The sequence below is a fragment of the Oreochromis aureus genome, linkage group 12 (genome assembly GCF_013358895.1).
Source record: "Oreochromis aureus strain Israel breed Guangdong linkage group 12, ZZ_aureus, whole genome shotgun sequence".
Classification (NCBI taxonomy): Eukaryota; Metazoa; Chordata; class Actinopteri; order Cichliformes; family Cichlidae; genus Oreochromis; species Oreochromis aureus.
Genome location: NC_052953.1, coordinates 32721633 through 32738418, shown reverse-complemented (window position 1 = coordinate 32738418; position 16786 = coordinate 32721633). Strand labels below are relative to the sequence as shown.

The 16786-nt window shown below is 40.0% G+C and overlaps 1 protein-coding gene across 2 annotated transcripts in view; it reads left to right on the top strand.

Annotated features, from left to right (window-relative positions):
• tacr1a (tachykinin receptor 1a) overlaps nucleotides 1-16786 on the top strand; it is a 39891-nt gene that overhangs the window by 8794 nt on the left and 14311 nt on the right. For both annotated transcript variants that reach the window (XM_031740878.2, XM_031740879.2), the window contains exon 2: nucleotides 7168-7362. In XM_031740878.2, coding sequence (XP_031596738.1) covers nucleotides 7168-7362 — 195 coding nt within the window. The remainder of the gene's footprint in view (nucleotides 1-7167; nucleotides 7363-16786) is intronic.

The window sequence follows — 16786 nt, the reverse complement described above, 5'->3', positions numbered from 1 at the left end:
TTGAGGCAGATATGCACTGCACCTCTAATGCACACAGAAAAGTCACTCCAGCTTTATCCAATAGTAAGGTACAAGTACTGTACCTCTGAATATGGTACGCTTTTGTAACTTCTTGTCTGTAAAAAGAATAGCTCTGTGCAATTAGTGACCAAAAAATATACCTTCATGGCCTTGTACAAAAATGAACAGTAGTTGCACCTGCCAGATTCATCCCATTTGTATCTTTATTAGGGAAAAAATAACTTTATTTAACATTTATTAACCAAAAATGTATTTTACAATTACTTTACATTTCACTAAATATATAACCTGCATGTCAGTGTTATATTGTTCTGCTACAACTGAAAGTTATAGCACATGGCTAAATGCAGTCCTTTGAGAATGCAAACCTCCACCAAAGCAGCTACATCTGGGTTTTGCAAATATTAATTTTGTTTTCTTTGCTCTTTTTAAATGTACTCCAAAGTGTTTGTAGTGCAGAAAAACTTAGCAAAATTGCGGTGCAAAGTACAGGCCTTTGTTATTTTCTCAGTTGAAACTCATTTTAATATATGCCTATATGTTTTCAATAGACAACAACGGCAGTATGAAATATACTTTTCAATTATTATTATCACTTTGACCATCATATCAATCTATTGACCTTGAAGGAGAGGTCAGAGTTCAAATGACTCAGATTTCAAATTTTAAATCTTTATACAGTTTTTTCTATATGCTGTCAATACACAAACACCCTGGAAAGGATAGTTTTGAAGTTGGTCGATTTTCAACCAATAAATCATTTTGCTGACTTTGGTGGATGTAAGCCAAATTTTAACGAACTGTTAACATGACCCCACTTTACACCGTTACAAAGTTTCATCAGAATTCATTCAAAGCTTTTCAAGCTTTCATGTTTGCAAACAGAATGATGACATACACGTGCACACACATGCAAACACTACCAAAAACATAACCTTGTTAGCAACATTCAGTATTCTGACTGATAATTTGGTTATGGCAGTGGCTTATCTCATGCCATGGTACTGACAGCGTGCCTCACTGTGTTTATTAGGTAGGGTATGCTTTGCAGTTATGCACTTGTTAAAACATCAACTTGTTGTTGCTTATCCTAAGCTTGAATTGTCATATGGCTCTTCAAAAAAACAAGGAAAGATACTTTAAACTGTAGGGTCTACTAGTCGTTGTGATTGAGCTAATCGTTAAATATGGTTGTAGCTGATCGATCAGCAAGTTGCAACAAGATGTAGCTAACCTGATTTGTTTAGCTAAATTAAATTTCAGTTCTTCCCAACAACAGTCGTCCACACCTCGTGATGAGAGAATTAGGAGGATAGCAGGAAGAGCATGTTTCGTCCTTTCCTATCAGAGATACAGTAAAATGTGTGGCCATGTTTTAGTCACCACTAATGAGACATTGCTAAAGTACAAGGACTCGCACAAACGTAGCAAAGTGCTGTTTGAGCTGCTTATTTGCTGTTAAATGCTGATATGATGTGTTACTATGGTTACTCATTTGAGAAGTCAAGGGCATGCTGGTCACAAAAGCACCTAATATAGAAGAATATAGAAATATAGAAGAGTTATATCATTATAATTAATTAGTGGTGAGAGGAGATACCATTATATACGTTCCCAAACATGATCTCATTGAAACAAAAAAACATTTTTATTTTATTTGCTGCAAATGTTTCACTTGAGGTTTGGAAAAGACAACTCGCTCTCAGATCTTCGGTAAATGCACATGCATCATTTAGTCTCAGACATTTAGATCATTTTGAAAAGGTGCCACACAGCTATGTCACCTCTGAGCGAAAAAAAAAAAATACTGATTTTAACACTTGTCATTTCCTGTCACTGAACAAAATCTACTCAGGTTAGAGCTTGGAAAAAATGGCCACGAGGCTGGATGTGTCTAATTGAGGGCACTTAGCTGACTGGTGGCTGCTGTTATTAATGTTGTTATTTAATTTGGTGACTGTATAGTCAGTTAAAAAAAAAAAAGCTATAAGATAATTGAGTGTGGTGGTGCTGAAGTAATTTAAATTACTAGCTTAACTTTGGCTCCATTATTATAAGGTCACATAGGATTGCAAATTTTGACAGTATTTAGTTTTTCGTATAAGTATGTACGGAGAACGGTCTTTATCACATTTATATTGGCAGCCTGCACCTGCAATCTTGCCTGATGTGGTTGTTTCTGTGCTTCCATGATTAGTGCTTCTGTGCGGTCTTTCAGTCCAAATTTTTCCAGCCATTGGCAGAATTTCTCAGTATCAGCAACTTCTTCTATCTGCTGCTGCTTCATGTCATGGAAGGACCTGTCTTTCCATCATGGTTCCTGTCCTGTTGCTCTTTCTGACTCTTTCTTCTTTCTCAGGTTTCTGCAGCCTGAGGTTTTCACTAAGGACATGATAAGTTGTGGCCACCTTTCTTCTGATCTTGCTTTCCCATTCAGCTGGCTTCTCAGGACTTGCCTTTCCCTGTGCAGGCATTTGTTGGCTGCAGCTTTTCTAGTGACCTCTTCATGGTTCCCATGTGCCTGTGGGCCAGGTACTTGTAGCTGTTCTGAATATCTGCAATTTTGCCTTCTAGTAGTCCAATTCCTCCAGTTCTGACTACACTTCTTCAGTCCGAATGATATCTTGATGTCCTATCTTTCTGGTGTTGTCATGTGTGGCTGTGTGGCAAGCAGGATAAAGGACCCAAATGCAGGACTTGTACATGGAATGTAAACTTAAAGCAGCAGCTTTATTTGCTGGTTAAAATCCTCCATAATAAAAAAAACAAACCAAAACCCTGAATATGGAAACTAAGAACTAAACACTAGGAAACAAGGAGCAAAGAACTAAGAATAACAGACACCAGAACCACGGCAAACCTTACAGCACATGGGGTAGTACCACATGACAACAGACAGAGGAAAACACAGGGCTTAAATATACCAGGTAGTAACGAGGGAATGGGAAAAAGGAGGGAAACAGCTGGGAATAATCTGACATAACAAGACGGGGAGGAATGCACTGAAGACAGAACAAGGAACTATCAAAATAAAACAGGAAACATGAGACCTTCACAAAGACACAGACTTGACACTGTGATGAGACATGAGTGACTAGGGGAACAGAGGGAACATGAAACACGGAGACAACAGTAACTAAATGTAAAACACAGGGAAGGGACAGTGAACTAGAAACTAGGAGCTATAAATATAATACAAGCAGAAAACAATAAAGAGAACCAAACCCATGAAAAACAATAAATCAAAGAATATAACTTAAACCAGAATTACACAAACTGGGTCACAGCTAGATGTCATCCATGTAGATGAGGAGGCTGATTTTTGCTCCATTTTGAGGGGATTCAGGCCTGTGCATAGCAGTATATGGGACAGGGCATGTCCTTGGTAAATCCCACACTTAATGGTGACTTGTGTAATTGGTTTGAAGTTGGCCTTTAGTGTTGTCACATCCCTGAAATCCTCATCAAGGCTCTTTGGATCCTGTTGGTCTTGTAAAATTCTTGCTGTCAATCCAGGCAGTACACAGGTTGGTTAGTCTGGTCTTACAGTCTTGAGTGACTGCTCTGTCTACCAGGAGCTGGTGTTTTGCCCCCTTGTGCCAATTACTTCATGGGCTATGTGCCTGTTCATTTTAGCCGCTATTATGTCTGACAGGAGCGTCCATGTTGTGCTGAGGCAGGTTATTCCCTGCCTTCTGGGGATCTGGCCTTCGGTTCGCCATTTCTGCAGTTTTGCATCTCATCCATTAGCAGCTGGTTCATTTGTGCTGTCATTGAGTGCAGTTAGTTTCTTTAGCCAGTAAGTGTGAATCATGTCGGGGCCTGGTGCTGTCCAACCCATCATACTTGAGACACTTTCTTGGATGTCTGCTGCTGGGATGGTAACTGGTTTCTATTCAGGGAAGTCCCTGTGGACTGCTCCTATTGGTTTTGCATGAGTGAGTGGTGGCTGAAGGATTTATAGGTATGCAAAGAGTCTATAATGGCAACAACAGATGCAATACTTCAAATTACATCTCACAAACACAATGAACTCTCACATACAGAAACACACACAAGCTTTACTAGCATCATCCAGCTTCCAGCTACAGATGGAAATTTACGTAATTTGCAGCAAAAAGAAATAGAAAATGGAAAAAAAGATGAAGGACCAGAAGAAATAGATTAATAATACAATTACCACCACCTACATTGAAATACAATTTCTGAAAAAAATAAATAACTAATCTATCACCTTTACTGTCTCACTCTTAATCACTTACATCACAGGAAAACTGCAGCAGGTTCATGGTGTTTATATTGAACCACTGCATTGCCATTGCAGTTTAAGGTTCTATTTGTGGATAATTGGAGGTGTGTGTCAGACATGAAATCCAGCATTTGCTGCCCAAGCTGCCTGATACCTTGTGAGAGGGAATCCTATTGAGAGGAATCAGATATTGCCTACAGATAGATGTTTGAAGTGCAAAGTCTCAAAGGTGTGTTTACCAAGATATGAATGAAGGGGAGGGAAACACAGGGGTGCTAAGATCTCTACCAGCAAATCCATGAAAATGAAATTACTTTCGGGTAAAGAAGTGTGCCTGCGTCTGTATGTGTTTTTTATTTATTTTTTTTAAAACTGCAGGAGAATATTAATCTAACAGAACCAGTGGGGTCAGACTGAAATCTAATACGATTACAAGGAAAGTGAATGCATTGCGTAGACAACATCAGTCACAATTGTGATACAAATAATAATTACTTCATTTGTAATAGTCAAAATCAACATTTTTCAATTTTAGCTATTCAAGATTCAAGTTTCCACTCTGGTTATGGTATTAATGTAGGGAATAAGTCAAATATAAGTAGCCAGATAAGCCAGCAGAAACCCAAGAAAGAGGAGGAAGAGGAGGAACCATGTAGGAAGGATAGGCCCCTGCACGGTATGTACCCTGGTAGATAGTGTAAGGGGCTGACATCCAGAAATCCTACCAGTGGCTGGACAAAGCTGGAATAAAAAACACCACAGAAGCACTAATCATGACAGCACAGGAACAAGCTCTCAGCACAAGATTGATAGAGGTTGGGTTTACCACACCAGGCAAGACCCCAGGTGCAGGCTGTGTAAAGATGCCCCTGAGACAATCCAGCACATAACAGCAGGGTGCAAGATGCTAGCAGGCAAAGCATACATGGAACGCCATAACCAAGTGGCTGGAATAGTATACAGAAACATCTGTACGGAGTATGGTCTAAGTCCCAAGGTCAAAATGAGACACACCTCCCCTAGGGTGGTTAAGAGTGACCAAGCTAAGATCCTGTGGGGCTTCCAGATACAGACACACAAACTGGTGATGGCTTACCAACCGGAAAAGATAGTGGCAGACAAGCAGAGGAAGATGGTTGTAGTACTAAATGTAGCTATACCGAACTGTGGAAACATCAGGAGGAAGGAACATGAAAAGCTCAAGAAATACCAAGGGCTGAGAGAAGAACTCGAGAACATGTGGAGGGTGAAGGCAAGAATGGTCCCAGTGATAATCGGCGCACTCGGTGAAGTGACCACCAAGCTAAGCGAGTGGCTCCTGCAGATCCCAGGAACAACATCTGAGATCTGTCTCTGTCCATAAGAGCCCAATCCTAGGAACTGCACAGGACCCTTAAGCTCCCAAGCCTCTGGTAGGGGACCCAAGCTTGAAGGATAAAGACCACTAACAGGGGCAAGATTTTAAAGGATGTTTATATATATATACACGTGGAGGTGCTGATTCTCTCTGAGACCGTCCAAGTGGATGTCTTCTGCCGCTGGGATCCCTGGCATACACAAACTCTCTCCAGCATGAAAAAGTGGTGATTCTCATTGGGTATATGGTACACTTTTTGTAGTCTGGTGTCCAGCTTGCATGCCAGTAGGGATAATAATGATGATTTGGTCTTTTGAGCACGCGGACCACTGTTCTCTGCAGGTGTGTGTTTGAATCTGACATCAACAGCTTGAATATGACTCACCTACATGAAGAAAAAGCCACATGGCTGCCAGAGCCTTTTGAAGTAGAGCTAAAGTAAAGCCGAGGTACTGATCTCCCGCTTTCAGTGGACTGCAGGGAGCATTTGATTTTAAAAGCCTGCTCTTGTGCTTGATATAATTAGAGTGAGAATATCCATTTAGCAGATTCATTTGGGTTATTAGTGGGATTAAGCCTTTAATTAGACCTCTTTGGCTCAGGATGGCATTTGGCTGGAGAGCTTTTCTGAAAAGAGACGAAAATTAGTAACAGTATACTGTGTACAACAAAAATATGAACGTTATAGGCTTTTCACATAGTGTGGGAATTTAGTAATTGAAACTGAAAGTTCCTGAGAATGACTTCCATAAAATAAACACTTCACCAGATAAGCATAGCTTCAAGATTATGGAGCTATCAGGAAAAATGAATTAAGGGATTAAAGTGCAACTCAGTCAATACAACCAAATCTCTAATAAATGTAAGTCAAAAATCTATACAGAGGTTTAAAATAAGAACTGATGGGGAGTCGATAATTATTTCTTTCTCTCCCTGAAGTATTGTATTTTCAATGAGGAGAAATGAGATCCAACAGAAAAATGACTTTAGATGGACTTTGTAATGAAGCTCAGTGTCAATGGTGTGCAAGATCATTTTAAGTGATTCCTGCACCTCTTCGTCTCTGATGAGGAGCATGAACATGGCAGTGTGAAATCACTACCGAAACGTCGAGGGAGCCTGATGGGAATCCTTCACACATTTTATGAAACACTTTTATGTTGTAATTCCAGTGTTGGTGTCTCTCTAGGGAGCATAGTTTCACGATCCTGTGCAGAAATCATCTCCAAAGTACAAATAATTTTTGAACAAATCAAAACGTCATGTGATTTTCAACCTGTAAATATGAAAGAAAAAAGGTCTTGCATGTTTTTCCTGGTGCTGAGTGGGCAAGTGCGTGTGAATATTCACATCCCAGAGGTCATGTTCGAGTTACACTCAAGAAATTCTATTTCTGTGAGTGTTTTTACACTTTGCCCACGTCAAGGACTTAAATAACTTGTGATCCCATGCTAAAAAAAGAATCCTCTATCTGTAAAGCTCTTTATTCTGTCCTGTATTCTGCTTTCATGTAAACCACAAAGCATTTGTGTCCCTGCAGGTACATGGCCATCATCCACCCTCTGCAGCAGCGCATGTCCTCCACAGAGACCATGGTGGTGGTGGGTGTGATCTGGGTTCTGGCTCTGCTCCTGGCTTTTCCTCAGTACTACTATTCCAACACGGATGAGGTCTATGGCCGAGTGGTGTGTTACATCGACTGGCCAGAATACACTGTGTTTGACTTCAAAAAGATGTGAGTGAGTCTCTCTGGCAAGCAGCTATTCAAATAGTCAACAAGCCCAGTTAATTATTTTCCCATCAACAGCAAATTTGGGAGGATGCTGTGTGTATTCAGTGAAAATGATTAAAGCTCTTTGTACTTTGGAGTTGATGAATTGAAGGCACATCCTAGTAGATTGGCGTTCTCTCACTCTGATAGAAAAACACAAATGCAGGAAAGAACGATTAGATGTGACTGAGGTCTTACTTCAACATTTCATTTTCCCTTTGTAATTTTACAGCTGCAGCTACTAAGAAGGATTAGGGAGAATGTGTAAAAGGGATGACACAGAGCCATGGAGCTAGAGTGGATGATCTTGCAGTGCCCAACACTATTGGACACTATTGGTTTTCCTGCACTATATACATATGAACTTTAACAGTTCAGCATATATATATATATATATTTATTGAGAGTCCCCACCATCTCTAAGCAGCATATCAAAGACATTACATTCATGCAAATTAATTACACGCTGTGTGGTCAAAAGTTTGTTAATGTTGGAGCTATTTCCCCTCTTTGTTGTGATTATCGTTGGGGTCATTACTCAAAAAAGTAATTATTACATATATTACACAGAATACTTTTCTTAAAAGTAATGCAGTACATTACTTAATTACACCCAGGAGAAAGACAATTGTTATACTACTCGTTAAGTAGCTTTCATGTTACTCTGTAAAATGATCTGAAACACACTGTCTCCTATTTACCATTTAACAATATAAACAGGCTAAACCCCACACACCAACACAAATCCCTATCCTGATGTGGACACGTGTGACTTTTTTTCTTCTTAGTATTTAGGTATGAACACAAAGCCGACAGCACAAATCAAAGATGAAAACCTCCACAAAAAGACTTCACAGTGATTCTACTGTAGAAACATGAGCAGGTAGAAACAGAGGCTGTAGCCTTCACTTCGTTACCTGTTAAAGTTCAGCATCGGCTGATTTTAATGACGGCTCACTTTATCACGGTGCTGGGCTGCGGTCAGCATTTTATGGGCTCAAACTGTGGTCGTAAATAATTTATACTTGTAAATCAGCCTGCGTAGTTGTGAACTAGTGAGTTTTGAAACCTCGTAAACCAAAATATCTGAAAATTTTATGTTTGTGCATCCATAGATGAGAATTTGTGTGTGTGCAAAAAGATTTTTTTTAAAGTGTATTACCCTTCCAGGACCTGAAAAGCGCCACTACAACAGCCAAACTCATCTGTTCTCTGATTGGACATGACATTGACCAATCAGCTGAAAGGGAGAAAAATCTGGTCAAATTTCATACTTGCAAGTTGAAACTCACACACAAGCAAGGGAGATTTACACGTAGTTTTTTTTGCTTTGTATCTGTAACCAGACCTTAACAAAAAAAAATGTTAACTTGTGTAATTATTTTTTACAAACACAAAACTTTTTTTTAAACACACACACACAAACGTCCATATCCACGCTGCGGCACTATTTTCCTCCTCCGACACATGAACTAAAATTGCTGATTATAGCGAGGGTTTAAGAACCAATAGCGGGATCGATAGTCGGGCAGACTAAGTATTCCAGGGAGTTGGACTACTTCATGATTCCCATCCCTAGTAATAAACCTACACGCCTTTGGAACTTCAGGTCAGGGGTTCGACTCCTGACCAGGGTGTCTCTATCCAGTAAGTGTCTCTAGGCTAGACCCCTCATGCTAATCAAGCCTACATCAGATATGAGAGAGAGAGATAACTGAAGCCATATCGGCTCACATGTTGCTGGATTAATAAGGTCCGAGTCAGGTGTTGGTTACCAGGAACCAACTAACAAAGAGTTTAGATAAATTGTTTAAGCCAACTTTTTTGTGATATACTGCTCCTCATAAGCAGAATGTTTGCACAGCAGGTGGGTGTGGCTGCCAGAGGGCAGTGGGTGATGGGCTAGAAAGGATGGATCTAGTGAGTGGACCTGTCTGTGCCTCCTGAGTCCATTATGAGTTCTTTTGTTTTAAGGACATTCAGCTTCAGGTTATTTTCTGAGCACCAGCGGGGCAAGTTCTTACCTCTGCCCTGTGTGCTGTCTCATCTTCATCAGAGATAAGCCCAACCACGGTGTTGTCATCGGCATACTTGATGATGAAGGGCGATTGAGATTTCCCTGAGATTACCATGTTAAGATACCCACTTTTCTAGGCTGTGTTTATTTCTGAATTTTGTGGTTTCCCACAGGCCCAGATGACTGATTCCATCCTATGCCACCACAATTACAAAAACGTTAATTATGTGACTGTGCATGTTCATCAGGGCAAAACAAAACAAAAGCATAAAAGTATAAACAAGACAACTGAAAATTCAGTAAAAAAAAGCACCAAAGAGTAGATTTTGTAAATTAAATAAGACATTTAGTAGTAGGTAATACTTGTAGGATCAGGCAGTTTCCAGAGTAGAGTGTGCAATTTATGTTTTTTCCCAACACCACCTGGGGTAATCTCTCTCTGCAGCCTAACTGCAGCTTTGGATAGAGCATAAACGGATGGATGATGCCTTTCAGCTTTTTATCAGAAATGCTTCAGGCTATTATTTTCCAAATAAAAATCGGTGTTCTTCAAGTCAGATCTGAGAAATATTATCCCCACTCAATTTAGCTTTTTATGATATTGCAGCGTATTAACATATGTCCATGGCTTTTAGTCCTAATTAGCACGCTTTCAAAGAAAGTCAAGTGACAGCACTCAGACAAACCTCGTGTGGGACAACAAAACAGAAGAGCTGACTCAAAAGCCTAATGTAAACAGAACCTACGGCCTCATTTAGCTGTTTATTAAACCACAGCAGACTGACTACATGTGGTGCATTTTGGACAAGTGGCCTCGCTGAGCTATTGATTCCAGCTTGTCTAAAAGCCAGCCTCAATTCTATAAATGAAAGAGCCTGTTCAGTCATCTACTTAAGTAGCCAAATGCGGACTTGATTTATTTTTTATTTTGTTATCTGAATTGCAACAGATTAAGAGAGTTAAGCCAGAGGGTCACACACAATTCAAAATAAAGCTATTACCAGCGTTCAAGGAAATTTTACTCCTGAGGTTTCTGATTCAGTCATGTGGGGTCAAAGTCTTATCTCTTATACTGCTGAATATTCAGTAGCTCATTTTCTTCTTTTCAGCACTTTGCTGTGATTTTTAGTTAAATGTGGTCATTGTCTCTCATGCAGCAAAAACGCTTTTTCATTAATGTTCTCTTTACTGGGGATTTGGAAGAAACATCTGCTGGGCAGACACTACACATTTACACATTTAACCAGTTTTAATGCACTGCTACAGCCTGTTACTTCTCTAGTCACATTTTTATAAACCAGGCTCCTTTTTACGGTGGCCCTGAGAGGCCAAACTGACTGCAACTTAAGAAACACCAGCAATAAGAAAAATGCTGCAAAAGCACACAAAACACAACGGAAATAGGAAAAACAAAAACAGAAATAGGAAAAAACTGATTTCCAAAAGCACAAGGGAAGTGTTTCTGGGGAGACAATAACCCGGCGGACTAGTTGCAGGAACCCACAACATGCTAGGTGTGTTTTACCATGATTCATATAATACTGATGACGGATTTTTAGGCCAAAAGTTAGGCTAACACACTTACCTCTCATCTTTTCTTTCCTCATAAAACCGATAGATCCTCCACTTCTTCCCAGCGCAATTCTTAGCATATTTTGGTTCCTGCAACTGGTCTGTCGGGTTGTTGTCTCCCCAGAAACACTTCCCTTGTGCTTTTGGAAATCTGTTTTTTCCTATTTCTGTTCTGTTTTTTCCTGTTTCCGTTGTCATTTTTCCTTTTTCCGTTGTGTTCTGTGTGCTTTTGCAGCATTTTTCTTATTGCTGGTGTTTTCTTAAGTTGCAGTCAGTTTGGCCTCTGAGGGCCACCGTACCTTTTAGGTATTATGACAATTTACAAAAAGAGGAATAGATATTTTGCTCAATAATACAATAACAAACATGAAGTTATGCTTTAATGATTAATTTAAAATACTCATGAATGCAGAAATTAAGAGTATCACTTCAAACGTGTAGGTCAGAAACTGGAGTTTTTGTTGGTTAATTAGTGGAAACTAATTAGTTAGTTGAATATCTTTTAACTACTTAAATCTGTCTTATGGAGAAGTTTGACGGAAGCAATTATTTTTTTCTCCTGAAGTTTTCACATCCTAATCATACTGTTGGAAGTCTGGGCTACTGACTGGCTCCCAAAATTATCTGTATTTTCAGATTTAGGCTGATTCCAAAGAACTGTTTCTCCTTTAGTGCCAGACTCTTGTAGCGTCAGACTGTGTTTATCTTTCTGAAGACAGAAGGCAAAACCTAAACAACACACCCTTTGGGAAATAGATGTGGACCTCAAGTGAAACAGCATTTAAACAGAAAAACAATATCACTAAAAGCAGCTGCAAAAACCCAGTACTAAACCAGAGTACTAAATGATATTAAGTCAGAAAAACATGAAAGGAGGAGCTGGGGTGGATTTGTGTTTCAGAGTGGATCACAGATGGGCAGCAACAACTGTGGGCAGTGTACAGCAGCTTAAATAGTGTGCCCTTTCTGAGATTTGGATTGGATGGACCCACCGGCCAATGGGTTGGTGCTGAGATCAGCTCACCTGTTGAGATTGGTGCTGTGCTTGACTTTGTGGTCTGCTTGAACTAATGTCTGATGTTGTCCACAGGCAGATTTGAGTACTCTCATCATGTATTATGTGAAACTGTGTGAGTGCTGGAGAGGTTTGACAAGATGTGTGACAGATATTTGGATGAGAGATGCTGCAGGTTAAAGAAGGTTAAAACAGGCTCTTCAAATGGTTTACTACTACTATGTGAGCCTGGTCAGGCAGTTCATTCAGGCATGACCAGTCAGTACCCTTTCCTCCAATTATCATGTTTCCTCTGGTTGCTAAAATTGGACCAAAGAGCTTTCGTATCAAGGCAGTGACTGAACATTAACATGAATCATTTTAACACCATATTTATGCATTGCCTGAGCAGAGGAAACAGCAAAAGCTGTCACTTCTGTCGAAGTGCTCCAAATGCATTTCCCCTCACCCCGTGATCTGAGATCAAAGAAAAGGCGAAGAAATGTATTGTTGTGCAAATGCGCCTGTTAATCTTCTCTCTGCACACACGGACACCTTGCTGTGTTATACAAACTTCAGAAGGTGCTTTAGACAAAGCTGGATAAACACAGCATGTCTAAAAAGGACGAATCCCCACTTTACACCACCCCAGTGACCTGCCGTTTCTCCTGCTTGTCTTCTCGTAATCCTAGTGGCATGACTGTCCAATACCACATATGACGGCAATAACACAGGTTGATTCCTCAAATGTGAACACAGAAAAACACCCACACAATGACGCACAAACACAGGCTGATCGCAGCCCCACTGATGGCACCCTCTCAGCTCATCAGCAGCAATGTTTACTCTGCTTCGGTGCCAGTCTGCCACTGCCTTCCCCATATTCTCCCACATTTCTCCATGGAAATATAGCTTATTATGAACAGCACAACAGCAATTTCATTGTTCATGATGGGGTGCCTGCTACACTTATTAGTTTTTTTAATGAAACCGTAATCAGTGACATGCCGGAGCTGAGTGAGAAAACAGTTACTAAGCTGAGCTAACAAGACTGTAAATGACACTTGTGATTAAAGCCCAACGCAGGATGGGTCCCACATGTCATTCCTCCATCTGCACCCCCTCTGATGGCCCACCGACTTTGCAGTCAGTGGGAATTAGTATGCAAGGTCTCATAGGTGGGTATTAATAGATGTTACTGCATGCTTTGACTGACAGCTTACAAACTATTCCCCCTTAACATGCTACAGCATGTTTTGGGCATTGTAGCATTCCCCAGGTCACATCCAGCTCTTTGGTTGTCCCTGTCATGAAGACCACAGAGGATTAAGTCTATTTGGCAAGTTTACTCTTTCCTTTATTTAAACTTTTATAAATTACTGTGTGTAATTTGTCAGTGCAGCTGTGACCTCCACTGAGTGAGGTTTTATTGATTTTGCTTGCATGTCAGTTAGGTGATTTATTACAGGTTCCTTTCCCTAAAGCGTCATTCATCACTTAGAAATAAGAGCCTGCTCGGGCCCTCTGGGCAGGATGACTCTGTCAAGGAGTCGATCTTGTAACTGTCATGTCCCAGGTCCAGTAGAAATCTAGACATAACATCCTGCGTTACTCGACCACTCTTTCTAGAAAGGCCTGTTCCACAGTGTGAACCAAATCTCAGTGAGGGAGTCTGTTAATATCAACAAAAGAAGTTCCATAATCAATCCTGAACTTCTGCAGCAGGAAATGTAATCAAATGAGTCTCTAACTAAGCTTCTAAACTACTACGAAAAGAACATCTTACTAACCACACTGCTACTATATTCAGTGTATTTTTATTTATTTATTTATTTTTAAATACCAACAAAACTAATAAGTCAGAGAAACTGAAATACACCCAAATACGAGGCCACAACAACCATTATGAACTGTAAAACGCGCTGGCATTGGAAATGCTCCTCCTATAGGAATGTGTTCAACTCAGGTGGAGGAAAATAGCTGCGGGCAAGAAACAAACCTCCAGCTTTTTTTTTCTTCCTTTTTTCAGAACTACGACTGTGCTCATTAATCTGATTTGTGGAGACAGCCTTCATCTCAGTGAAGCTGTATTTTAATGGCATTTGAGTTTGTAGCAAGTGTAGAATTTTAGACTAATGCTACAAAACTGCTAGCCGGGACTGATTATACATGAATGATAGTGACTGGAGAGCTGCTTCGGCAACAAAAAAGGAGCTTAAATAACCTGATATTTGAAATCGTATTTGGAAACACTGGCATACAAGCACAGACTCACATACAGTACAAAGCAAGAACCTACAAGAAGTTTCACAGAGAATACAAATGACAACAAAAGTACCAAATACTGGGAAGAGAGAAACAACAGATAATCTGTCAAAGAAGGAAAAGACTACAGCGATGATTGGGAAATGAGACACAGGTAAAGACATTCAGGGAATTGCAGAAGCTGAAAAATAAATGAAATAGTCAAAAAAGATAGACTTTTAAAAAAAAAAGTTTGTTTAGACCATGAGTTCTCACAAGGTCAAAGTAAAAAAGATTTCATATTTATTTCTAGATTATTTGTTTGTCATATCTTCTTTCCTTCTCTACCTGCAGGTCGAGATGATCCAGTGTAACTCCTGCCTTATATTTGGGCTTTTTGTGACTAGTTGAACTTGATTAATGATCATTCTAAAGGAAGCTATGGCTATTATTGTAAACTTTTCATATGCAGATCAAAAAATTATAATATTAGTCAAAGATAACCCAAGTAAATTCAAAGTGCAGTTTATAAATGATCATTTAAGGTTTTAAAGGAAATCCTAATAGGTTGATGCTGTTCATCTGGACGTAGCGTTTTCAGTGGGAGAAACGTTTCATCACTCATCCAAGTGACTTCTTCAGTCTCAGCTGACTGCAGGTTTCCCCCAATCTTATAAATATTTGCATAATGACTGAAACCAGCCCACTGAATGAACAATGGGCTGTGAGGTCAGTTCCTCGATCATTAATATGCAAATCGTCATGACCATTGATCAAAGACCACTGATCAAAAGCCATGAGTACCATTCACAGAGAGTTGGGGAATGGCTGCAATCACAGTATTGTAAAATGGTGAAAGATGTACCCTTAGGCCCCCTCCTCAATTCAGAAATGGTCTTTCCACGTAGATGGCCTCCTTGACTCTGCGCTCAAACCAGGGTTTCTCCCTCTCCAGGATGTGTACATCCTCGTCATTGAAAAAGTGTCCACTGGCCTGTAGGTGTAAATAGACTGCTGAGTCCTGGCCTGACGAGGTAGCTCTTCGGTGTTGTGCCATCCGCTTAGCCAGAGGTGTTTGGTTTCCCCGATGTCTAATTATCAAGTATCATTGTGCAATGTGCTGTTTATAAGGTTGGGGAAACCTGCAGTCAGCTGAGACTGAAGAAGTCACTTGGATGAGTGATGAAATGATTCTCCTACTGAAAACGCTACGTCCAGATTAACCGGATGAACCTTTTTACTTACCTGGATGATTGAGCATGCATCAAGACTTTTTAAAGGAAAGCGGCTATTCAAACCTACTTCACCCCGTGAAATAGTCCCAGTCTTGTTAAATTATGAGTTAACTGTGACCAACCACAATTATGCTTGGAAATTATCAGTCTCAGTTAGACTGAGTGTTCACTGGACTAAAATGGTATCCATGAGATAAAAAGAACAAAAAGGCTTGTCTCACATTTGCCGATCATCTTGAGGAACCCCAAGACTTTGGGGAAAATATTTGGTGGACTGATGAGACAAAAGTTGAACTTTTTGGAAGGTTTGAGTCTCGTTACATCTGGCATAAAACTAACATAGCAGTTCATAAAAAGAAGATCATACCAACAGTCAAACATTGTGCTGTGATGGTCTGGGGCTGCTTTGCTGCTTCAGGATAACCTGCTGAAATTAAGAGTTCTTCTTTCTGCCATAACACCCTGAGGGAGAATGTCTGACAGCTCAAGTACATGTAGTACACCAAAACACATGAATGGCTAAAAAATGAAACAAAATTAATCTTTTGGAGTGGTCTAGTCAAGTCTGGAGTTATATTCAATTGAGATGCTTTGGCGTAACTTTAAACGGTTTATTCTTGCTCGAAAACGAGTGTGACTGAATTAAAAGAACTGTGCAAAGAAAAGTGGGTCATAGTTCTGTCACAGTCAGAGGAAAGACTCACTGACAGTTATCATAAACACTTGATTGCTGTTCTTCCTGCCGAACCAATTATTAGGTTTAGGGAGCAACTGCTTTTTCAAATTTTTCAGTGTTCAAGGTACACCTGTGGGTTTAACGTTACCTGCTGCTGAAGGTTCAAAACCTCAGCAGCAGAGTGGCACGATTTGCAACACTTTTTGTGATTTACTGTTGAGCATTAATTGATGTTATGAATTGTGGGACTGCATTACCTCCTTCATGTTCATAAGAGATGCTTCAGTGTGTCCTCTTTAACAAGAGATAATAAATGAAGCACTGAATCACCTTTTCTGAGTCATGTTACTACATATATACACACTTCTGGAGTCACTGCTTGCAGTTCCTCAACCACAAAGACAGAAGGTAAAACAACCAAAGATCAGGGGGAACAAAAACAAAGAAAAACCAAAATACAAAATCTGCCAACACAGAGAGAACCAGGCCTCTTAAATATTTTACTGACACGATAAAGGAGCATATGCACTACGTGTATGTCAGACATTTCCATTATGTGTGTAATGCTGCTCAATCTTGGCAGCTTTCTGCTATAAGACTCTCCTCAGAAACCACAATATTGATCTATTACTGCTGCCGTAATGTCCAGA